General features: G+C 46.8%; 1 protein-coding gene across 1 annotated transcript in view; it reads right to left on the bottom strand.

Annotated features, from left to right (window-relative positions):
• The window catches only part of EFNB2 (ephrin B2), a 43,588-nt gene extending 30,169 nt beyond the window's left edge, over window positions 1-13,419 (bottom strand). The window contains exon 1 of the mRNA XM_002915861.4: window positions 12,620-13,419. Within this exon, the coding sequence (XP_002915907.1) occupies window positions 12,620-12,741 (122 nt within the window). The 5' untranslated portion in view covers window positions 12,742-13,419. The remainder of the gene's footprint in view (window positions 1-12,619) is intronic.
• Window positions 13,420-17,063: the final 3,644 nt, after the last annotated feature.

The following is a 17,063-nucleotide window of genomic DNA, read 5'->3' on the forward strand; positions in this document are numbered from 1 at the left end:
CGACACCAAGTTAACTATACTGAAATTAAAATAGAAAACTTAATGGTAAAATAAGAAGAGATCTGCATTGAAGTCAGACATCCCATGCGTGGGGCACAGCACCATTGTCTTTGCGCAGGTTCAAAGAGCCTAGTTGATCTTGACTGTGGAATTAGAAACAAAAAGCAGCCACCCACCTCAAAATAAAATACAGAGGTTTCTATTTATGGAACTGTTCTAAGTACTCCCTCTCCCCCTCAAAACTTTCCAAAAAAGTGAAGACCGTAGCCAGATAAGGCCAAACTGGGGAGCTGGAAGAGTCAGGCTGGGGTGCCAGGAGGCGCAGTGGGAAAGCAAGAGGGAAGTGAGTCACTCCAGCCAACTGTGTCGTCGTGGCTCATCCACGCCGGCCCCATTATCGAAACAGGGATTTCATAACCCGCGGAAGAGACGAGGCGAGCTTCTTTCCCAACTGTGATTGTTTGCACCTGTACAGTCTTGTTCCAAACCACGCTTTTAGCAAGAGTCTATAAAGGAAGGTGGAACTCTTGTTATTTATAGGTGAGGCACCCGAGAGAAAAGTGGCTTTCACATAGAAAGAAATTCAAGGGGCACTTCCAGCTGGCTCTCACCACGTTGTTTCAGGTAGAAGTGTGCAGATCCATTTGCTCATCTGCCTGAGTGGGAACATCACAGGGCTGAAAGGAACATGTAACTCACCAAGGGAGCGGGCTGGCTGGAAGGAATACAGTCGAGATCTCCCTGCACAACAACCTCACAATCTAGTTTGGGCGTCTCTTTTCTAGCCTTTCGTTCCTATCGTCATACTTTTTTTTAAATTCCAAGGAATCTTGCCTATTTAGAAAAACAAGGAAATCTCTCCCCTTTGGTCGGGAAAACAGCACTGAGAGAAAGAGGCACACTAAGGGGGTCCAGTTCCTGCTCCTCAAGCTGGAGTGGGATCCCGGGACGGAGCTGTTGTGTCTCCTGCTGGACTCCAAGCCATCCACTCCATGCCTTGCAGAGAATGGGTGCTCCATGGGTATCAGTGTGATTACAGAATGAACACTTTGATAAGTAAGATTGAAGAAGGCACAAAACTTAGTTCTCTCTTGTTATAAGAACACATATAAGAACAGATTCTCCGTGCCAGTCGAGCATAAGCCTGCCAACATAATTTACAAGGCTGTGTGCATTTTACAACCAACCACCTAAACGCCTGCCTCCTGCACACTTCCTTCTTCCCAGGCTCGGGAGCAGGGTCAGGGACGAGTCTGCTGTGGGCCTAGGACAGGAGACATTTTCCTGTACCTCTCACGGCTTTGGGACAGCCCAGAGAGTTGGAAAGAGGAGAGGGAAGAAATAAAGCAGGCTACCAGGTCTGCCCTGCTGACATCACAAAAGTCAACCCTGACCAGTCATCCTCTACACAGATCACCCCAAACTGTCTTACAAAAATGTGCATGGGCACCACCATAATAGGACAGTATAGTTCCTGCTCGGTCACCACCAGCAGCCCGGATAGAGCCTCATCAAAACACAAACATGCACAGAAATGAAATACTCTTAAGTTATTCAAACAGGCTGCCACTGAATTAAATTGAAGGGCACAGGACATGGAGAAACTAGGAGGGATGCCGTGGGTCCTAAGCTCTGAAAGGAAGGAAGACCTGGCTGAGACCTCCAGCTGGCTGCCTGGTCAACAGGTAAGTGGACACTAAGTCCCGGGGAAAATGCAAACGGAGAGGCTCATTCTGGACGCAAGAGAACCCCAGGCTGCCCGGCTTCCTAAAACAAACTGCTCCAAACTTGCAGAACATCAAAAGCCAGATGGGATATACTGAATGAATCCACAGGCAAGAAGCCAGAATCCCAGTTTGCTGTAGAAATAGGCCTGGACTTGATTTGAGTCTTCTCAGCTCTGACAAGCTAGAAGCTGGCACAGATCCCAAAATCCAAAATAAAATGGCATTTAATTGTGACTAGACTCTAAAAAAGATGTCATACTATCTCCTTAGCTTGACACATGCTCAGCACCTAACCAAATGCAACTCTCCTCGAAAATCTGACCTCTTTTTCTCCTAAAGAAGCCATCACGTTAATAGTCAAAGGAATAATCCTCAATAAATGCATTAATATTATATACTTTTCATAACTGTTGAGTGTCCATTGGGCAGAACCTTGTTATCAAAGATTCAAAGGATCCATCGAGAATTGCATATCCATCATAGAAAAGGTTATAAATAACGACTGACAAGGGAAGAATTACACCTCAAACTTTTTTTTTTTTACCCCACTTTGTATGCACGGTTTTCAGTGAACGTATGTATGCTTAACTTAGTTATTCGATTTCTAATCACTCCATGCAATAGCGTAAGAGAGAGGCAGAGAATTGAGAGGATGGGTTCCGGAACCAGGGTAATCAGATTCAAACGCAGACCGTACCACTTATTAACTACAGGACTTTGGGCAAGTTAATTAATGTGCCTTGGTTTCCCCGTTGATATTACAGGAGTCATAAAAGTAGCCCCCTCAGATGGTTACTGTGAAGACTGAACGAGTCAGTATGCGTTGAACTGTTAGAGCAGCACCTGACACACACTAAGTGCTCTATGACTGTTGTTAAGTGAACTGTCCACCAGGTGAGCAGGTTTCTAAATAATAACATGTAACATCAATGCAAAGAGTGTTACTATGCCCATCCCTACATTCACGTGTCTGTTCAACAACACCATCTCTTACCGTATCCAGTACTAGAACACACGAAGTGGACTCAGCCCAGGCTCTCCTCAGTCCATGGTGGAGAAACTGATTTAGCCAGTGTTATAAATGATGCAATGAAGCGGCAGGGATAGGGAGCAGAGGAGAGAGCATGGACTTTGCAGTAGAGGGGAAAATAAAGTGCTTCACACAGCAGAGAAGTCTTAAAGAAAGAGTACAGGTGTGGCAGGTGAACAAAATACAACACAACAAACTTTAAAAGGTGAACATGCCATGTTATAAGCTTTATTAACATTTCATTTTTATTTATTCTGCCTTTGTATATGGTAGGCAAAATGAACCGTAGCCAGGCACACAGATATTCAATTAATTTTATTAACAATAGCTGACATTTATTGCTTCATTGTGCCAAGCACAGAGCTAAGCTCTTTTAATCCTGACCACAATTTTATTACTCTTTTATTCAGCGCTAGTAGACTACTGCCTCCATTTTAGAGACGGGATAACTGAGACATAGAGGGTACTGCCCCTAGTTATACAGTGAAAAAAACCAGCTACGCTGGGATTGGGCTCAAAGAGCCAGATTCCAAAGCAGGTACCCTTTGCTAAACTAAAATAGCACTTGCTTGGTCGTTTTTGTTAAATCGAATTGCCTGACCTTTCCATTATCATCACATGCATCTTAAAAACTCATCGGTACTGCTAATTCTCATATTCAGAAAGGTAGCTGAGATCACCGGGTTAGCTATCCCACCGGGTCTATTTGCTTCATTTGTGGGATCTGATGTATGAAATAACATGGATGCTTACAGACGTACACTCGATACACACATACTGCTCATAGCCGAAATGTTATTACTTTGACTTGCTTATTACTGTGTATTTCAGGGACCTACTGTGACCACACTTCCACCAGGCCTTCCCTGTCCCCACGCTAAGACTTAAGTCTTTGAGGGTGGAGACTGTTTTTCTTTCTATCATCAGAGCCTAGTAAAGGGCCTCACACTTAACAAGTGCTTGTTGAATAAATCAGTGCTTTACCCCCTCAGTGACCTAGACGATCCCCTATGGCCTCCAACAAGGCAAGAATGTGGCAGAAAGCAGCAAGGCAAGGACCACAGATTTCTTCAGAGATTCCAAAACAGCCTTAGAGGGTGATGAGCTAATGTTGAGCTGTTTCCAAGGGAAAAAAAAAAAGTTAATTTAGAGCAATGGTTCTCAAGGTGTGGTCCCTGAGTGGTAGCAGCATCAGCTGAGAGCTTGTTAGAAATATCAATTTCAAGTCCCACCCAGACCTCAGGAATCCGGAACTCGGGGGTGGGGGCCCAGCAAAACCCTGTTTCAACAAGCCCTCCAGGTGATTCTGTGCCCTAAAGTTCTAGAGCCGCTGCTCTGGCAGCGGGCGGGGTATCTTGTAACAGGTGACATGTTACCACACCATAGGCAGCCATAAACATACATCTAGATTGTGTCTGTGCATCAGGCTGATTCTTACTGGATGTCACCAGCAGCTAGTCGGTGGAGGCCGCCAAGATGCAACAGCTCTTGTCCCTGCCTCTTTCTTAGGGACAGGGAGGGCAATGACGGGGATTAAGGTTTGCAGATGAATCATGACAGTGCAGTGTATAATGTTCTTTCTATGCCCTAGGTATTTAACTAAAGTGCTGTGGGATTACAGAGAAAAGATTTAAAGAAATTATGTCTGATCTATGTCATAAAGAGGGCACTCATCTAGGGGAATTTGTAAACTTTATTAGACAGTCCATGGTAATGAAGATCCATTTTCCCACAGACCATGGGGAACTCAGGGCTTACAAGAGCTTATCTGCATCTAAAATGCACCCCAAATTTAGTTCTGGTAGTTACGTGAAAACTGGCATCTTCTAACTTCTTTAGCTGGCCCATTCAAAGCCTGGCCCTGAAGACGCCCGGCCCAGCCCCACTCACACGACAGTTCTAGTTTAGGGCAAAGGTTTCCAGGCCACGGTCAGCCAGCTCGACTGGAGGAAAGAGAAAGGACCAAGATTCCGGGAGGCTGAGGGGATGCTGCAAAGGGAAAGGCACACTTGAGACACTCTGCTATGCCACAGATTAGGGACTCTGCAGGGAGTGTGGCTGTGAGCACCAGTGGACAGACAGCGGGTGCTGCACACACACACCCCAAACTACCAAACAAGCCAAAGCCTTAGGACCATCCATAATCCCGTTCCTCCAATAAAAACATGTTGACTCTACTGGTTTCAAAGTGGAGAGTAGCACTCATAATCATTCTGGGGTGATATGAGGGGAAACAGTACTTGCAAAGGGCAGGGGAAAGCCTCGGGGGCAAGAGGTACTTGCCCAGCAAGTATGGGGAGACCTATATACAAGGACTGTAATTAAAGGATGCAGCTGAAAAACTGCGAAAATATACTGGATTGTTTAATCGCTTTAGATAGGAAACATTAAGAATCTATAGTCCTGAAGAAAACAAACTTTTTCAAATCAAAGCCGATCACCAGTGGTTCCTTCCGGGCACCCTGAATGTCCACCCACCCCTGAGTTGGCAGAACCTTCACCTATCCATGCTTTTAGAGAAACAAAACAGCAAACTATTAATACTTCACTACAATCCTTTTTTCCTTCATATTCTGTGTAGAGAATTACCAAAGGCAGAAACAACTTGTTTTTCTTTAATGAAACGTTCTCCTACCATGCTTTGTTTTGGTCTTTTTTTGTTTGTTTGTTTAAGTCAGCAAGTATGCACTCACCAGTCAAAAATGCTTTCAACTAGAATTACACGTTTGAATTTATACAGGAAAGGGAACATAAAGAACCACTTCTGATTCTCTGCGGGAGCACGAGAAATAGGTTCACCTGGCATCCAGTGTGCAGGGAAAACCCTTCATCACTGACCACCTACTTTTTCCCCTGGTGTACCCGATCCAACCATCCTTATCTCCAGCACTTTCTGCGGTCCATTTCCGCAGGTAGAACGGGAAGCTGAATGCTGCCGGGCGGTCAGTAAACTGGAGGCAGGGCAACCCTGCTTCTTTCCCTAATCACTTTAACCCTGTTCCTAGTAGAAAGCTGGAGGCCAGGGCAATTCAGCTTCTTCCTTTGTCATTTGGCTGCCATAAATATGCACCAGTCTGCATTTGAAAAGCTGAAGGAGGCCGCAAGCTTGCTGGACATTTATCATGCTCTGTTCCCTGTTAACAAGCAAATACTTTAGCTGAATGGGCCATTAGCAATCATTGTCAAATGCAGAATGCAAGGTGCTTGGATGTGACCAGCTTATAAATTAGGGGGTGTCCCTTCTCTTTGCTGAATCCAGACAAGTGCAATGGATCTTTTGCTATAGATTACTGAATTAGGCTAGAAAGGACAGTGAAGTCGCAGCCGCTGGGGATGGCAAGGGTATGGGCAATCATTTCTAAATGTTTTGGATCTATGAAATCTACATAGTAATGACCAGAAAAGCAGGCAACAAAGGCCTAAGTCCTTGCCCCAAACAGAGTATTAGGAACCAAATCAACGCAATGGGTCTGAAAGAGAATACTGAGAGGATTTGATGAAGATCTCAGACACAGAACGAGTTAGTTTAGAAAGGCCCCACGTTGCTGTTCAGAGAACAGCACGGGGAACTCCCTTGGTCCACTCCATCAAGAAAGGCACCGGGGGTGTTTGTAGCTTTCAGTATTGGCCACGTCTTCAGACTCTCCTAAAGAAATGCTGAGACTTTCCTATAGGGCCAAATAGGAGGCGATAAAGCAACTTATTTCCTTTCGGCTTGACCCGATTGCGGATGTCACTCCGCGTGTAACCCAATCATGGCTTCAATGGCTCATTTTGTGTCATGACTGAAATTGAGAGTATGGAAGGCAAAAACACAACTCCAGTTGATCCACAAGGTCGTTCAAGACAGAAGGCAATAAGATTCCATGGCATGACGATTCTTTTTTTTTTGTTCTCTACTTGAAAGCGGAGCAGTGCTCACATTTTCTAATCCCGTCTTTACCCGGAGGGCGCCCATCTCCTTCAACTCCACGGTGAAGACTCACAGTTATGAGCAAAATATCATCTAGATAGAGCTCATTGGTATGGTCACATTGGAGTACCGCTGGTTTGAATGAAAACAAAAGCCCCCCTCCTTATTTATTTTATTATATATTCTTTTCCAGGCGGGAAGGACAAAACTCGGAGAAGGGCTCTCTGGCAGAGGGAGAGGGACAATGGGTCCTGTTTACCTTCGCTTCTCCCACGCGGTATGAGATGGCGCTGGGTCTGAAGCATGGCCACAGTCCAAAGGTCTCTCTTTCTTTGCGTGCTGCTCCAGCCCTACCTTCCCCTCTGGTCTCTTTTCCTGCCCAGCATGGCCCTGCCTGAAGCCCGAAGAGATGAAGGCGAGGACCGCCAACTGCAGCTAATCCTACAGAATGGCTGCTGCGGTCAGGCCAGGAGTTAAAAAGGAAAAGCTTGCAGCCTTAACAACTGCAGCGATCTGAAGTTTTAATCAGCCCCATGCCTCAACCTCTCAAAAAGGCAGCCAATGAAATCTACCTTCGCCATATTATCCACCACCAATGAGCAAGAACTGAGCAGCTTTTCTTTCCTGCTTTCACCATCCCGGGCCACAAGTAGGGCTTTCATACTTTCTAATCCGAGTTTCCAAGTCTGTGTGGTTCTCACATAATAGCCAACAGCCCGGAGCAAGGGCCTTCGCTCCTACACCCTTTTCAGAGACGTGTCATTTCCAACATCAAGCTAATCTATATGTTGCCATGGCTTCCCCCTTTATCTGCCTTTCCATCTTATGAACTGCATGGATTTACCACATTATTTTTATCTGAAAGACAGAAAATGGTGGTTTTATTGCCATACAATCAGATTACTGCTGCTAGTTTCTCTATGCCTTTTTACCGTACTTCAATCAAAAGGGATCAGTTTCTTTATACTCTGCCCTTGATTTACATTACATCTGTAAAGACCTAGTCTGGGTTGTAATCCCCTTATTAACTATGACCAGGGTTGATTTGCCTAAAAATAAAAGCAAATTGTGTCAGACCCTTTCACTTTGTTTTTGATTCGGAACTACAAAATGGATTACTAAAGAAATCTTCAGAGTTCACACGGCTAGCGTAGCACTGAATTTAAAACAAGAATTAAACAAGTTAAACAGGGGGCCATGTCAACGGTTTACATTTTCCATCATGGGAGAAGGGCTGAGTTGCTTATGTCTTTGTATTCTTTGGCTTTACAGAGACAATGAAGCCACAGGAGTTTTTCCAAGCTGTTCGAACACTGTCCCATTTGCCATCCTTCCTTCTTTGCTTTTCTTATATCCCGCTCCCAGCCCTATTCTAATCCCACCCCTAAAAAAAAAAAAAAAAAAAAAAAAGGTGGGGGGAGCTCTTCCCTGAAAGAGCTAATTCCTGACTAGAAGCTTATAGTTCTATGGGTTCTGCATATTTTAATCAAAATATTTTAAACAGTTGAACACTCCTATTTAAGGCTCTACTCCGCTACACAAAGGCTGAGCTCATAAGCAAATCTATGTAGATGAATGATAAGTGACCTGAAAAACAGGCTCTTTATGTCAGCAGCTAGCGAAAGCAGAGATTAGGCAGACAGGAGTACCATTTTCATCATTATTTTTCTTGCAAGAACCCTGCTTTTTGTCTACTTTGTAAGGGAACAGTTTGAGAATAAAGTTTTCATAAAATGTTAAAGAAATCACCTTTCTAAAGAAAAAAATGTCCTTTTTGCTGAGGGTCTACAGTCCGTATTTCCTTTCCCTGCCACTCCCATTCCTATGACGCATCACTGCAGTCATGCTGGGATCTCAGACTGTCTCCCATTAGGCAAACACTCTGGGAAACATCACACTAAGGTCGATGTCACACTCAACCTCCTGGGAGCTACCCAAAGCATTTCAGTGGAAGGCAAGGTAGCATCATCACTCCAACTGCAATGTCCCTCTGAGGATAGTTAATGCACTGATCCACCAACCAAAGGATTTCTCTCAGTAAATTTACAGACAAGAGGTTTTACAATAAGTAATCCAAATATACTGATTACTCTTCAGCTAACTCCATCCGGAGAGACCATTCCAGTCTCTAGTTTTTAGCTGGTCTGGGGATGATGGCTGAATTCACCTGTCCTACTTTTGCCTACAAGTCAGAAACGTTCAGGGAACTTGCACTCATTTGCATTTCTTTACATCGGTAGGACAAGTGTCAACAACTACGCTTTGTGAAAGATTTAGAATCAAGCGCTTAACAAATCATCTTAACCTCCAGCTCCCGGTTTCTGAGGCTTGAAGCTGTAATTGCCGAGGTTAAAAAGTGCAGTCCCTAGACACACGATTCTCAAATAAATTCTCTTCTTGCCTGAAAAGAAGGCGACCAAGCATGTTGTGAGCTATCACTTGAGCTCCGTCTTTGTGTTCTCCCTGGCTCGGTTGTCCTGTGGAACGACAGTCCATTACCTCTAGTTTATCATCCTGACAAAATGTGAGGAATGTGGATGGGAAAGGACTAACAATTCCACCCCTGGTGCTTTGTGCTTTTTTTCTCTCTATATTAAAACCGACAAGATTAACCCAAACGCAAACTGTGGAGCATAGTTCAAGGGGCTATTCAATCAGCGTTGAATGTGCATTTGTTTACCTACAAAAATAAGAATTTCAGACACAATGGAAGGCAGGCTGGCTTATATATGGTATTCAATGGACTGTTCAAACAGCACTATCCATTGTAGTTTATTTTATCAATCTCTGACAGGTCCGTATTTATTCAGAGCCTGACTGTGGTGGGGCCCACACATTATAGGTTATCTGGATATTATCCAGCCATTCTTTTGTATCAAGTCAATCAATATCAGGAATTCAGTATTATGCAGGGAAAAAATGACACGGGGAAAGCAAAATGCTTTGTTAACTAACTAGTATATGGTGCACAGGGAACAGTACCCTTAGAAGAAATTACTGCTCGACTGAAATTTCCAACAAAGTCACTGTAATTCATTATACAGCACCATAACAATATAGCCTTGCTCACTTGAAAGTGGGTATTTTTTAGAAGAGGCAACTATTCATCATGCTCAGAAAAATTGTTCTCCATCAGTTAATTGGAAATGAAAGCCAGGCGTTGCTATTTTCTGCTGAGATGAAAGGGGGACAAAAAAAGGCTTCAACAACCTAACGGACCACAACTGAGGCAACACTGCCGATGCCTGTGGATGTGATGTGAGTAATTCACCTCGCAGGGTGGTTGCTAATGTTTCAGCACACAGAACTTCTTTTGATTGCTGCGTAAACTCTCAGGGATGGGAGCAGCAGACAGTGTGATTAAAGTAGTTATGGAGACGGTGAATTTACAAAGGATTTTCTGGACCCTGCATCCAAACAGCTGCTCCTGCTCCCTACGTCGACCGCCTGCTAAAAAAGCTGACCTCCAAATGAAACAAATCTAATTACTGATGGCGGCTTCATTACAAATGAATTGTTCCACAGTTCACAGAACTGATGTGAAACCTCAACTGCATCTGATCACCTTCCTGCCACATCCCATTCACGGACTGAAACTTTTCCCTGGGAATAAATATGCCACTTCCCCAAATAAAGCAGCCCCTTGGCACTAGGGGTTTTTATTCATTCTCCAACTTAGAAAAGGCTCTTTCATATCACTCCTCCAGGAAGAAATCTTTCTGATCTCTCAAGCTAGCATTCAGCTGCATACTTTCTTAAGGAGACCTTTTCCAGGGACAAATTATCCAGTCCTCCAGCCAAGCCATTATCATGAGAATTTTCAAAGAAATTCTACTCTTGAGGATGGGAGCAATCATGGCCACAGAAACCTCATCAGTGTGGGGAGGCAGGCTTCTCCAAAATGCAGGCCTCCAGCAGGTCTCCAAATCTGGCCACAGCCAGAAACACAGGAATCCTGGTCATCAGGATGGTGAATCAAATAGCAGTCACTTCCCCCCACCCCAAATACATTAGGAAAAGGAGATATTAATGTCCGTGGTGGAAACAGCTACTCCTCTACCTTTTCTTCCAAGTAGACATTTCTAATCTTCCTCCTGATCAAGTAGTTAGTAGTTAACACGGAGACACATATACTGAGTTGAGCAATGAACGGGTTAATGCTAATGTCTTCAAACAAGATTTAAGCGTAAATATTAAATTTTGGGTGGTGGGGGGGAATCAGCCTCCCCAAACAATCCGTCAGCGAAAGTGTAAAGTGGAGTGGAGCAGACAGCCTGTGGGAAGAGGTGAGGGCGGGCGCAGCGAGCATTGCGCGTGGAAGAGTGACCTCTGTAGGCGCAAAGCGAACACTGGCTAGCCTCTTCCCGGCCCGCCCAGCCCGGGCTCCCGGCCCGCCTAGCCCGGACTCCAAGCCCGGCGCTTTCCCGCACCACCTGGTGCCTCACAATTTCGGACCGGCGTAAAGATGTCACAGCAACTACTTCCTCGGCAAATACAAATCTTACACCAAGGAAAAAGAGTGGTCCATACAAGACCGGGCTGGGTGGACAGAGACTGCACTAAGTAACTTCTCAATAGGGGCCGTGTCGGAAAAGTGCCACCCGGCATCACGCAAAAATGTGTTTAATCCGATTTACATCTGCGACGTTTCTTGCCCTTATGGGGAATTCTTGGTAAAACATGTTGGTCAATTTGAAATTTACCCCTTTTAAAAGAACGGATTTAATTCTTTAATTAAAATGTGATTTGTAAATCAAGTCCCCATCTCTTTACTCCTAAATCCATGGCCAACTTACTGGTCTTCAGTTAGGTCACTGATTTTCCTTCTGATCTCAAACGCTTACTCCAGAAGCTAACCAATGTCTCCACACTTTTTCCAAGTTTCCCAAGGCTAAAATTCCATGATTCTGTAAAATGTTTTTGGATCTGACTAGAAATGTATTCCAAGAAAGGAGCTAAGATGCAAAACTGAATGCACAGGTAACTAATGAGGAGTCACGGCCTTAAATGCTTAGGGACGAATTGCCTCTTCTAAATCCTCGTAACTCACACTGAAAGTTAATCTCCACCAGGCCTGGCTTTCTCCTGGCTACATTGTTTGGTAAAAGCAAGTCAGATCCAAGGATCCCATTCCTGCCCAAGCTCCCCAAGCGCCAAGGCTTCGGGAGCTGAATCGACTGGGCAGGGCCGTAAGCTTTTGCAGAAAGCGTCCTTAAAATCAAGTCAACTATCTGGACCGCACAGAGTTCGGGGCCACTGGTTCAGAAACGAAGGGAGAAGCTGACGTGCAAGGGCTCTCTGGGAGAAACCTAAGGCCCGTCTTCCCGGCTGGGAGGAGAGGGTTCCCCGCCCGAGTTCTCCGGCGGAGCTGGCGAGCTCCCCGCGCACACTCGGGCAGGCGGCGCGGCGCCAAGGCGCGCGGGCTCCGGGGCGCTGCGGGCGGCCGGGCACTGCAGGCTCCCTTCTCCGGGGTGCGCTCCTCTGCCCCGGGGCTCATAGCCCCCGCCCGCCCGCGGGGATCGGACCGCGCTCCGGCGCTCCTTGAAAGCGCAGCATCGCCGCCTCTCTCCGCAGCCCGCCAGCGCCTGCGCGCCGGCCAGCCCTGTTTGTGGCCATGTTCTCTGTCCTCGAAAAATAGTGAGGGTCAGGTATCGCCATCGGACACTTTCTCGAACATGACACCCGAACCGCCAGGGGTTTTTTAGCGGCCGGGAGCTCATGGGGAAAGGAAGGCGGGGAGGGCGCCCCTTAGAAAGGGCTGGAAAGCCGACCGAAGAGTTCCATCAAATAAAATGTGGCGAGGGTGGGGGACAGGGAACTTGAGGTGGGGGGAACCGGGGTTCCAGAAACAGACTCCGAGGCTCCGCGGCCCAGCCCTTCCTCCCGCCCGGACGGCGCGACGCGGCGGACCCCAGGCGGGGACCGAGGGGGATCGCGGACGCCACTTACTTGGAGTTCGAGGAATTCCAATAGATGGGCTCTAAAACTATCGACCTGGAAATCGCAGTTCTGCATAAAACCATCAAAACTCCCCAGCAGTACTTCCACACGGAGTCCCTCCTCGCGGCCATGGCCAAGCCGCTCCCAGCTCCGCACTCTCCGGACGACAGAGGGACTGGGCGCGGGCCGGAGCCCCAATTCTCCGGGCAGACAAGGGTGAGAGCGCAGGCAGCTCCGGGGCGCGCCGAGCAGCTCCAGCCGTCGCCGAGGTCGGGAGCGCTCCACTCGGGGCCCTCAGGGCGCGGGGAGGGAGCGCACGCGCGGGGCGCGGCGGCGCGGCGGGCTCAGGGCTCCGGGGCGCCGCGCCGGACGCAGCTCTGACGGCAGGCTCCCGTGCGGCTCCAGGGTGCCGGGCGCGGGCTGCAGGGAGGGCGCGCGGCCGGGACACAAAGGCGGAGAGACGACTCGGCGCGGGCGGCGGACGCTGCGCTCCGAGCGGACCGACTCGCACTATAGATCCAGAGGGGCGGGCAGCGGCCCGAGCGCTCGGGCGCCGCGTCGGCGCGGTTCCATGTCCCGGGGCGCGGAGCGCGGAGCGGCGAGGGGCGCCTCCAGGCGCGCGGGAGCCTCCTCAATCTTCGGGGCTCCCGGCCCGCGGAGCAGGCAGGAGGGGCTCGGTCCCCGCCGCGGGCGCTGGAAGCGCACGGGCCTTTGTGTGCGGGGAGGGCGCCGGGACCCTCTCTGCGCGCAGCTCCTAGATCCCGCCGGCGCCGCCGTCCCCGCCGAGGAGAGTCAGCGCGGCCGGCGCGCTGTCAGAACACTATAAACGCGGGGCCCCGCCCCGCGCCGCGCAGCCTATTGGCCCGCCGCCCAGCAGCCGCGCGCCGGTTGGGCTGTCGGCCTGTCCGTCATCTGCCCCCGCCCGACATTGGGCGCCGCGAGGCGGGGCGCCGGCTGACAGGTGAGCCCCGCCCCCGGCCCCGGGCGGTGGCGCACAGGGAGCTCAGCCCGGACAGCCAAAGAGGGGAGGGGGTGGCCTGCGCGTGCACCCGGAGCCCTTCGAGCAGCGGGGTGGGGACTCAGGGACGGCCGAGAGGGGAGCGGGGACAGCACGGGGCCACCTGTCTCCGCGCCCAGCACGCGCCTGCATTGCCCGGCAAGTGTTCTAACTTCAACAGAGGGACAACGTCGAGGGCGAAACTTTCCCCGCGGAGCGGAAGACCCGTGGGTTTTCCCGCGGGTCTTCCTCCTTTCAGTGGAACGTCTCCTTTGCCAAGACTGGCTCACAGCCCTGCACGCGCATCCCTTCGCTGCCCCCAGCAGGCCTCTGAGCGATGTGTTCCACACCTGATTTCGGTTCCGAACGTCAGCTGGGGCCGGACCGAAGTCACCGGGGCCGAGAGATGCAAAACGACTCCCGGGGACGTGGCGCCGGGGGGGCTGCCGACAATGGGGCGCAGGCGTCCTGGCTCCGCACCCTCCGCTCCTCGCTTCCCGGGGAAGGCAGCACCTCCAGGCGTTCCCTTCGAGTGTCGCTGGCACACCCACGCCCGCCGCGGGACCTTCTCCTTAATTAGCCTCTGGGACACTCTCACGCCGCCCCAAGGTGACCGAGAGTTTAGGGGTGACGATGACAAATAGCGCCCAAATGGAGAGGGGGCAGGAATTCTTCACTTTGGTTCTCGGCAAGTGCTTGCCCAAAGAACGCCTTGGACGAGCGCCACCGCGTCAACGGCTTCCACGGACCCACAGCGCCCACTAGCGGCCGGCGTGACATCCCTGCGTGCGAGAGCAACACGGCCCGCCCACCCGGAACCAGAACGCCGGGAACCCAATCGCGCAAAGTCCAGAGCAGAAGCTTCTAAAATGACCAACAGCAGGGAGAATTCGGCGGAAGTAAGCCACAGTACTAATGTGCAATTTACAGTTCGAAAAAAAAATATGCCGTATACCCACAACATGCTTTAAAAAAATCCTGCCTACTCCGGGGTTTAATATCTGAAACGCAACGAACCAGGCGGTACTCCTACAAATTGTTTCTTCAGCTAAATTATCTACTAAGCTAAATTTAAAAATATCAATTGCAGAACATCTCATTTAGATACCAGTGTTTCTCTCACTCTTTATAACAACGTTTCAAGATTTTTACAGCTTATTAAGTATTCCTTTTTGGAAATACTAAACAGAAGCTAATGGATATTTCAACCGGGAGTGTTGACATTTTGTTAGGACTAGCTTGCTGCGCTCTAAAACACTAAGGCACGGGAGGTACCGAATACATTCATATTATTCCAGGTAAATCTTTGAGAGGAAAACAACTTCATTTTCCCTAATTGCTAGTTAAAAATAAGCCTCCAATTTGAGGAAATAATTTTTTAAAAAGGCTCAGAGTACAAACCGATTTGAAGTCATGGGCAGAGTCCCATGAGGACTTAAAGCACCAGGAAGGGGCAGGTGGTATTATTCATAACTTTGTCACAAGGGTCAAAAAGGAATGGTTTTTAGTGAGCCTAAAACCATTTAAGGAATTCGTTTGAAATTTAATGTAAAGCTAGCTTAATGATGTTCTACAAGAACTGAATATCTCAGTACCATGTTTCATAGTTGGCAAACTGACTTTGTGAAGTTTAAGTTGTGACCTCTTAGCTCCTACATCCTCTCTCCAAGTAAACTAGAGGAAATAAAGGAAATTTGCATTGTCTGAAAATAACCCTGGCTTCCATTTTTAGTAAATCAGATATTCACACACCCAAAACATTCTGCCTTGGGGAAAATGTAAATGTACATGTAAAAACTGCTTCTTTTTTAAACCAAGTGTGTATTTGACCAAAAAAAATCCTACGCAAGGATTCCAATGTATAACTAGAGTGTGAATATTCATCAATTTACTTTCAGTAAATAAGATTAATTTATCTGTAGAAAACTAGGTGAAAAACATCAGCAGTAACTACTTCAAGACGATAAAATGTTCCACTGCTGTTGAGATGGTAACTTCAGTTCGGTTGACCCGTGAACCAGGGAGAGAGGGTAAGGAGCACTGACCACCCCAAAAATCCGTTTAACTTTGGACTCCCCCAAAACTTAACTAGCCTGTTACATTAACTCTTACAAGTAACATAAAATCAACCAACACGTATTTTGTTGTTACATGTATATTCTGTATTCTTAAACAAACTCAAGAAAATGTTAAGAAAATCTAAAGAAAATACATTTGCAGTACTGTATTATATTTACTGAAAAAAAAAATCCGTGTGTAAATGGAACCGCGCAGTTCAAACCCAAGTTGTTCAAGGGGCAACTGTAATTAAAAGCATCACCTCAAGCCATTTGTCTACTATTGTACATATAATGATAGGCAAAAACTGTTACATCAGCACGTACAAGACAAAGTTGAAATTTTAATGCATGCCAAACCAAAAAGAACCTATCACATCAGTTTAAAGCATGTTTATATTTGGACTTCATTTTATGACTGAAATGTCAGGAGAAATGTGGTAATTTCTGAGAATCTGTAATATTACCACATCTTCACCCACACATTAAAAAAAATGAAGTTTTATCTCAGCTGAGCAAGTTACTTCAAACTGTTTCTAAAGTTAAGGAAATTTCTAAAAGTCAAGTTAATAAAAACTTGGGGAATTTCAGATAGTCAATAAAAGTTGATAGAAGTATGTTTGAATGTATGACATAGCAAATGTAAAGCTAGATAATTTCAGTTTAAAAAGTTAAGACGGCAACCAATTCTGCCCTAGTAAATGCACCTTACTAAAGTCATACTTTTGTCCCTTTGAATTCCTATGCAAGCTTGGTCTTTAGACCTTATGGTTTCTTGTGCAGTAATCCGTCAATTCTTAGATGTACTTCAAAAGACATCTTTAATATACCTTCTATAAAAACAAAGAACAAAAGCCTTACCTAAATGTTAACATTACAGAAAAATTACTGAAATTTGATATACATGTTGAGTAAATGTTGTCCAAGCCATGAACTTTCTACATAGCTGTTAATGTTTCCTGACATTGAATGCAGTTTATTTCATAAAAGTCACTGAAATTATTAGGACTCTTCAGCAAATGATACTGCTCAAATTCCTCAAAGGAAAAGACCTTTCAAAACAAGTCTTTTCTCAGTACTTTGCCATACACTCCTGCATCTTTCTGCTTCTAAAATTCATCTTATACACTGAAACATCTTAAATTAGCATCTACTTGTATTTATGAGTTTGGTAGGGATAGTATTAGTTACATATTGAGTTCTAGGTCAAAAGAACATTTTTCCCTTTGGGAGGTTTGGTGACAACTGACCTTATAGACCCTAATAACATATTCCTTATGGAACTAAAATACCATCATTCTCCACTACAGTAGTCATTTAAATCTCTATAATGGATCATTGCTTTTGTATTATTAATGCAAAAACAGCGTATGTGGAAAGAGTACAGTTATGGCTCCAA

Source organism: Ailuropoda melanoleuca, chromosome 7 (assembly GCF_002007445.2).
Source record: "Ailuropoda melanoleuca isolate Jingjing chromosome 7, ASM200744v2, whole genome shotgun sequence".
NCBI lineage: Eukaryota > Metazoa > Chordata > Mammalia > Carnivora > Ursidae > Ailuropoda > Ailuropoda melanoleuca.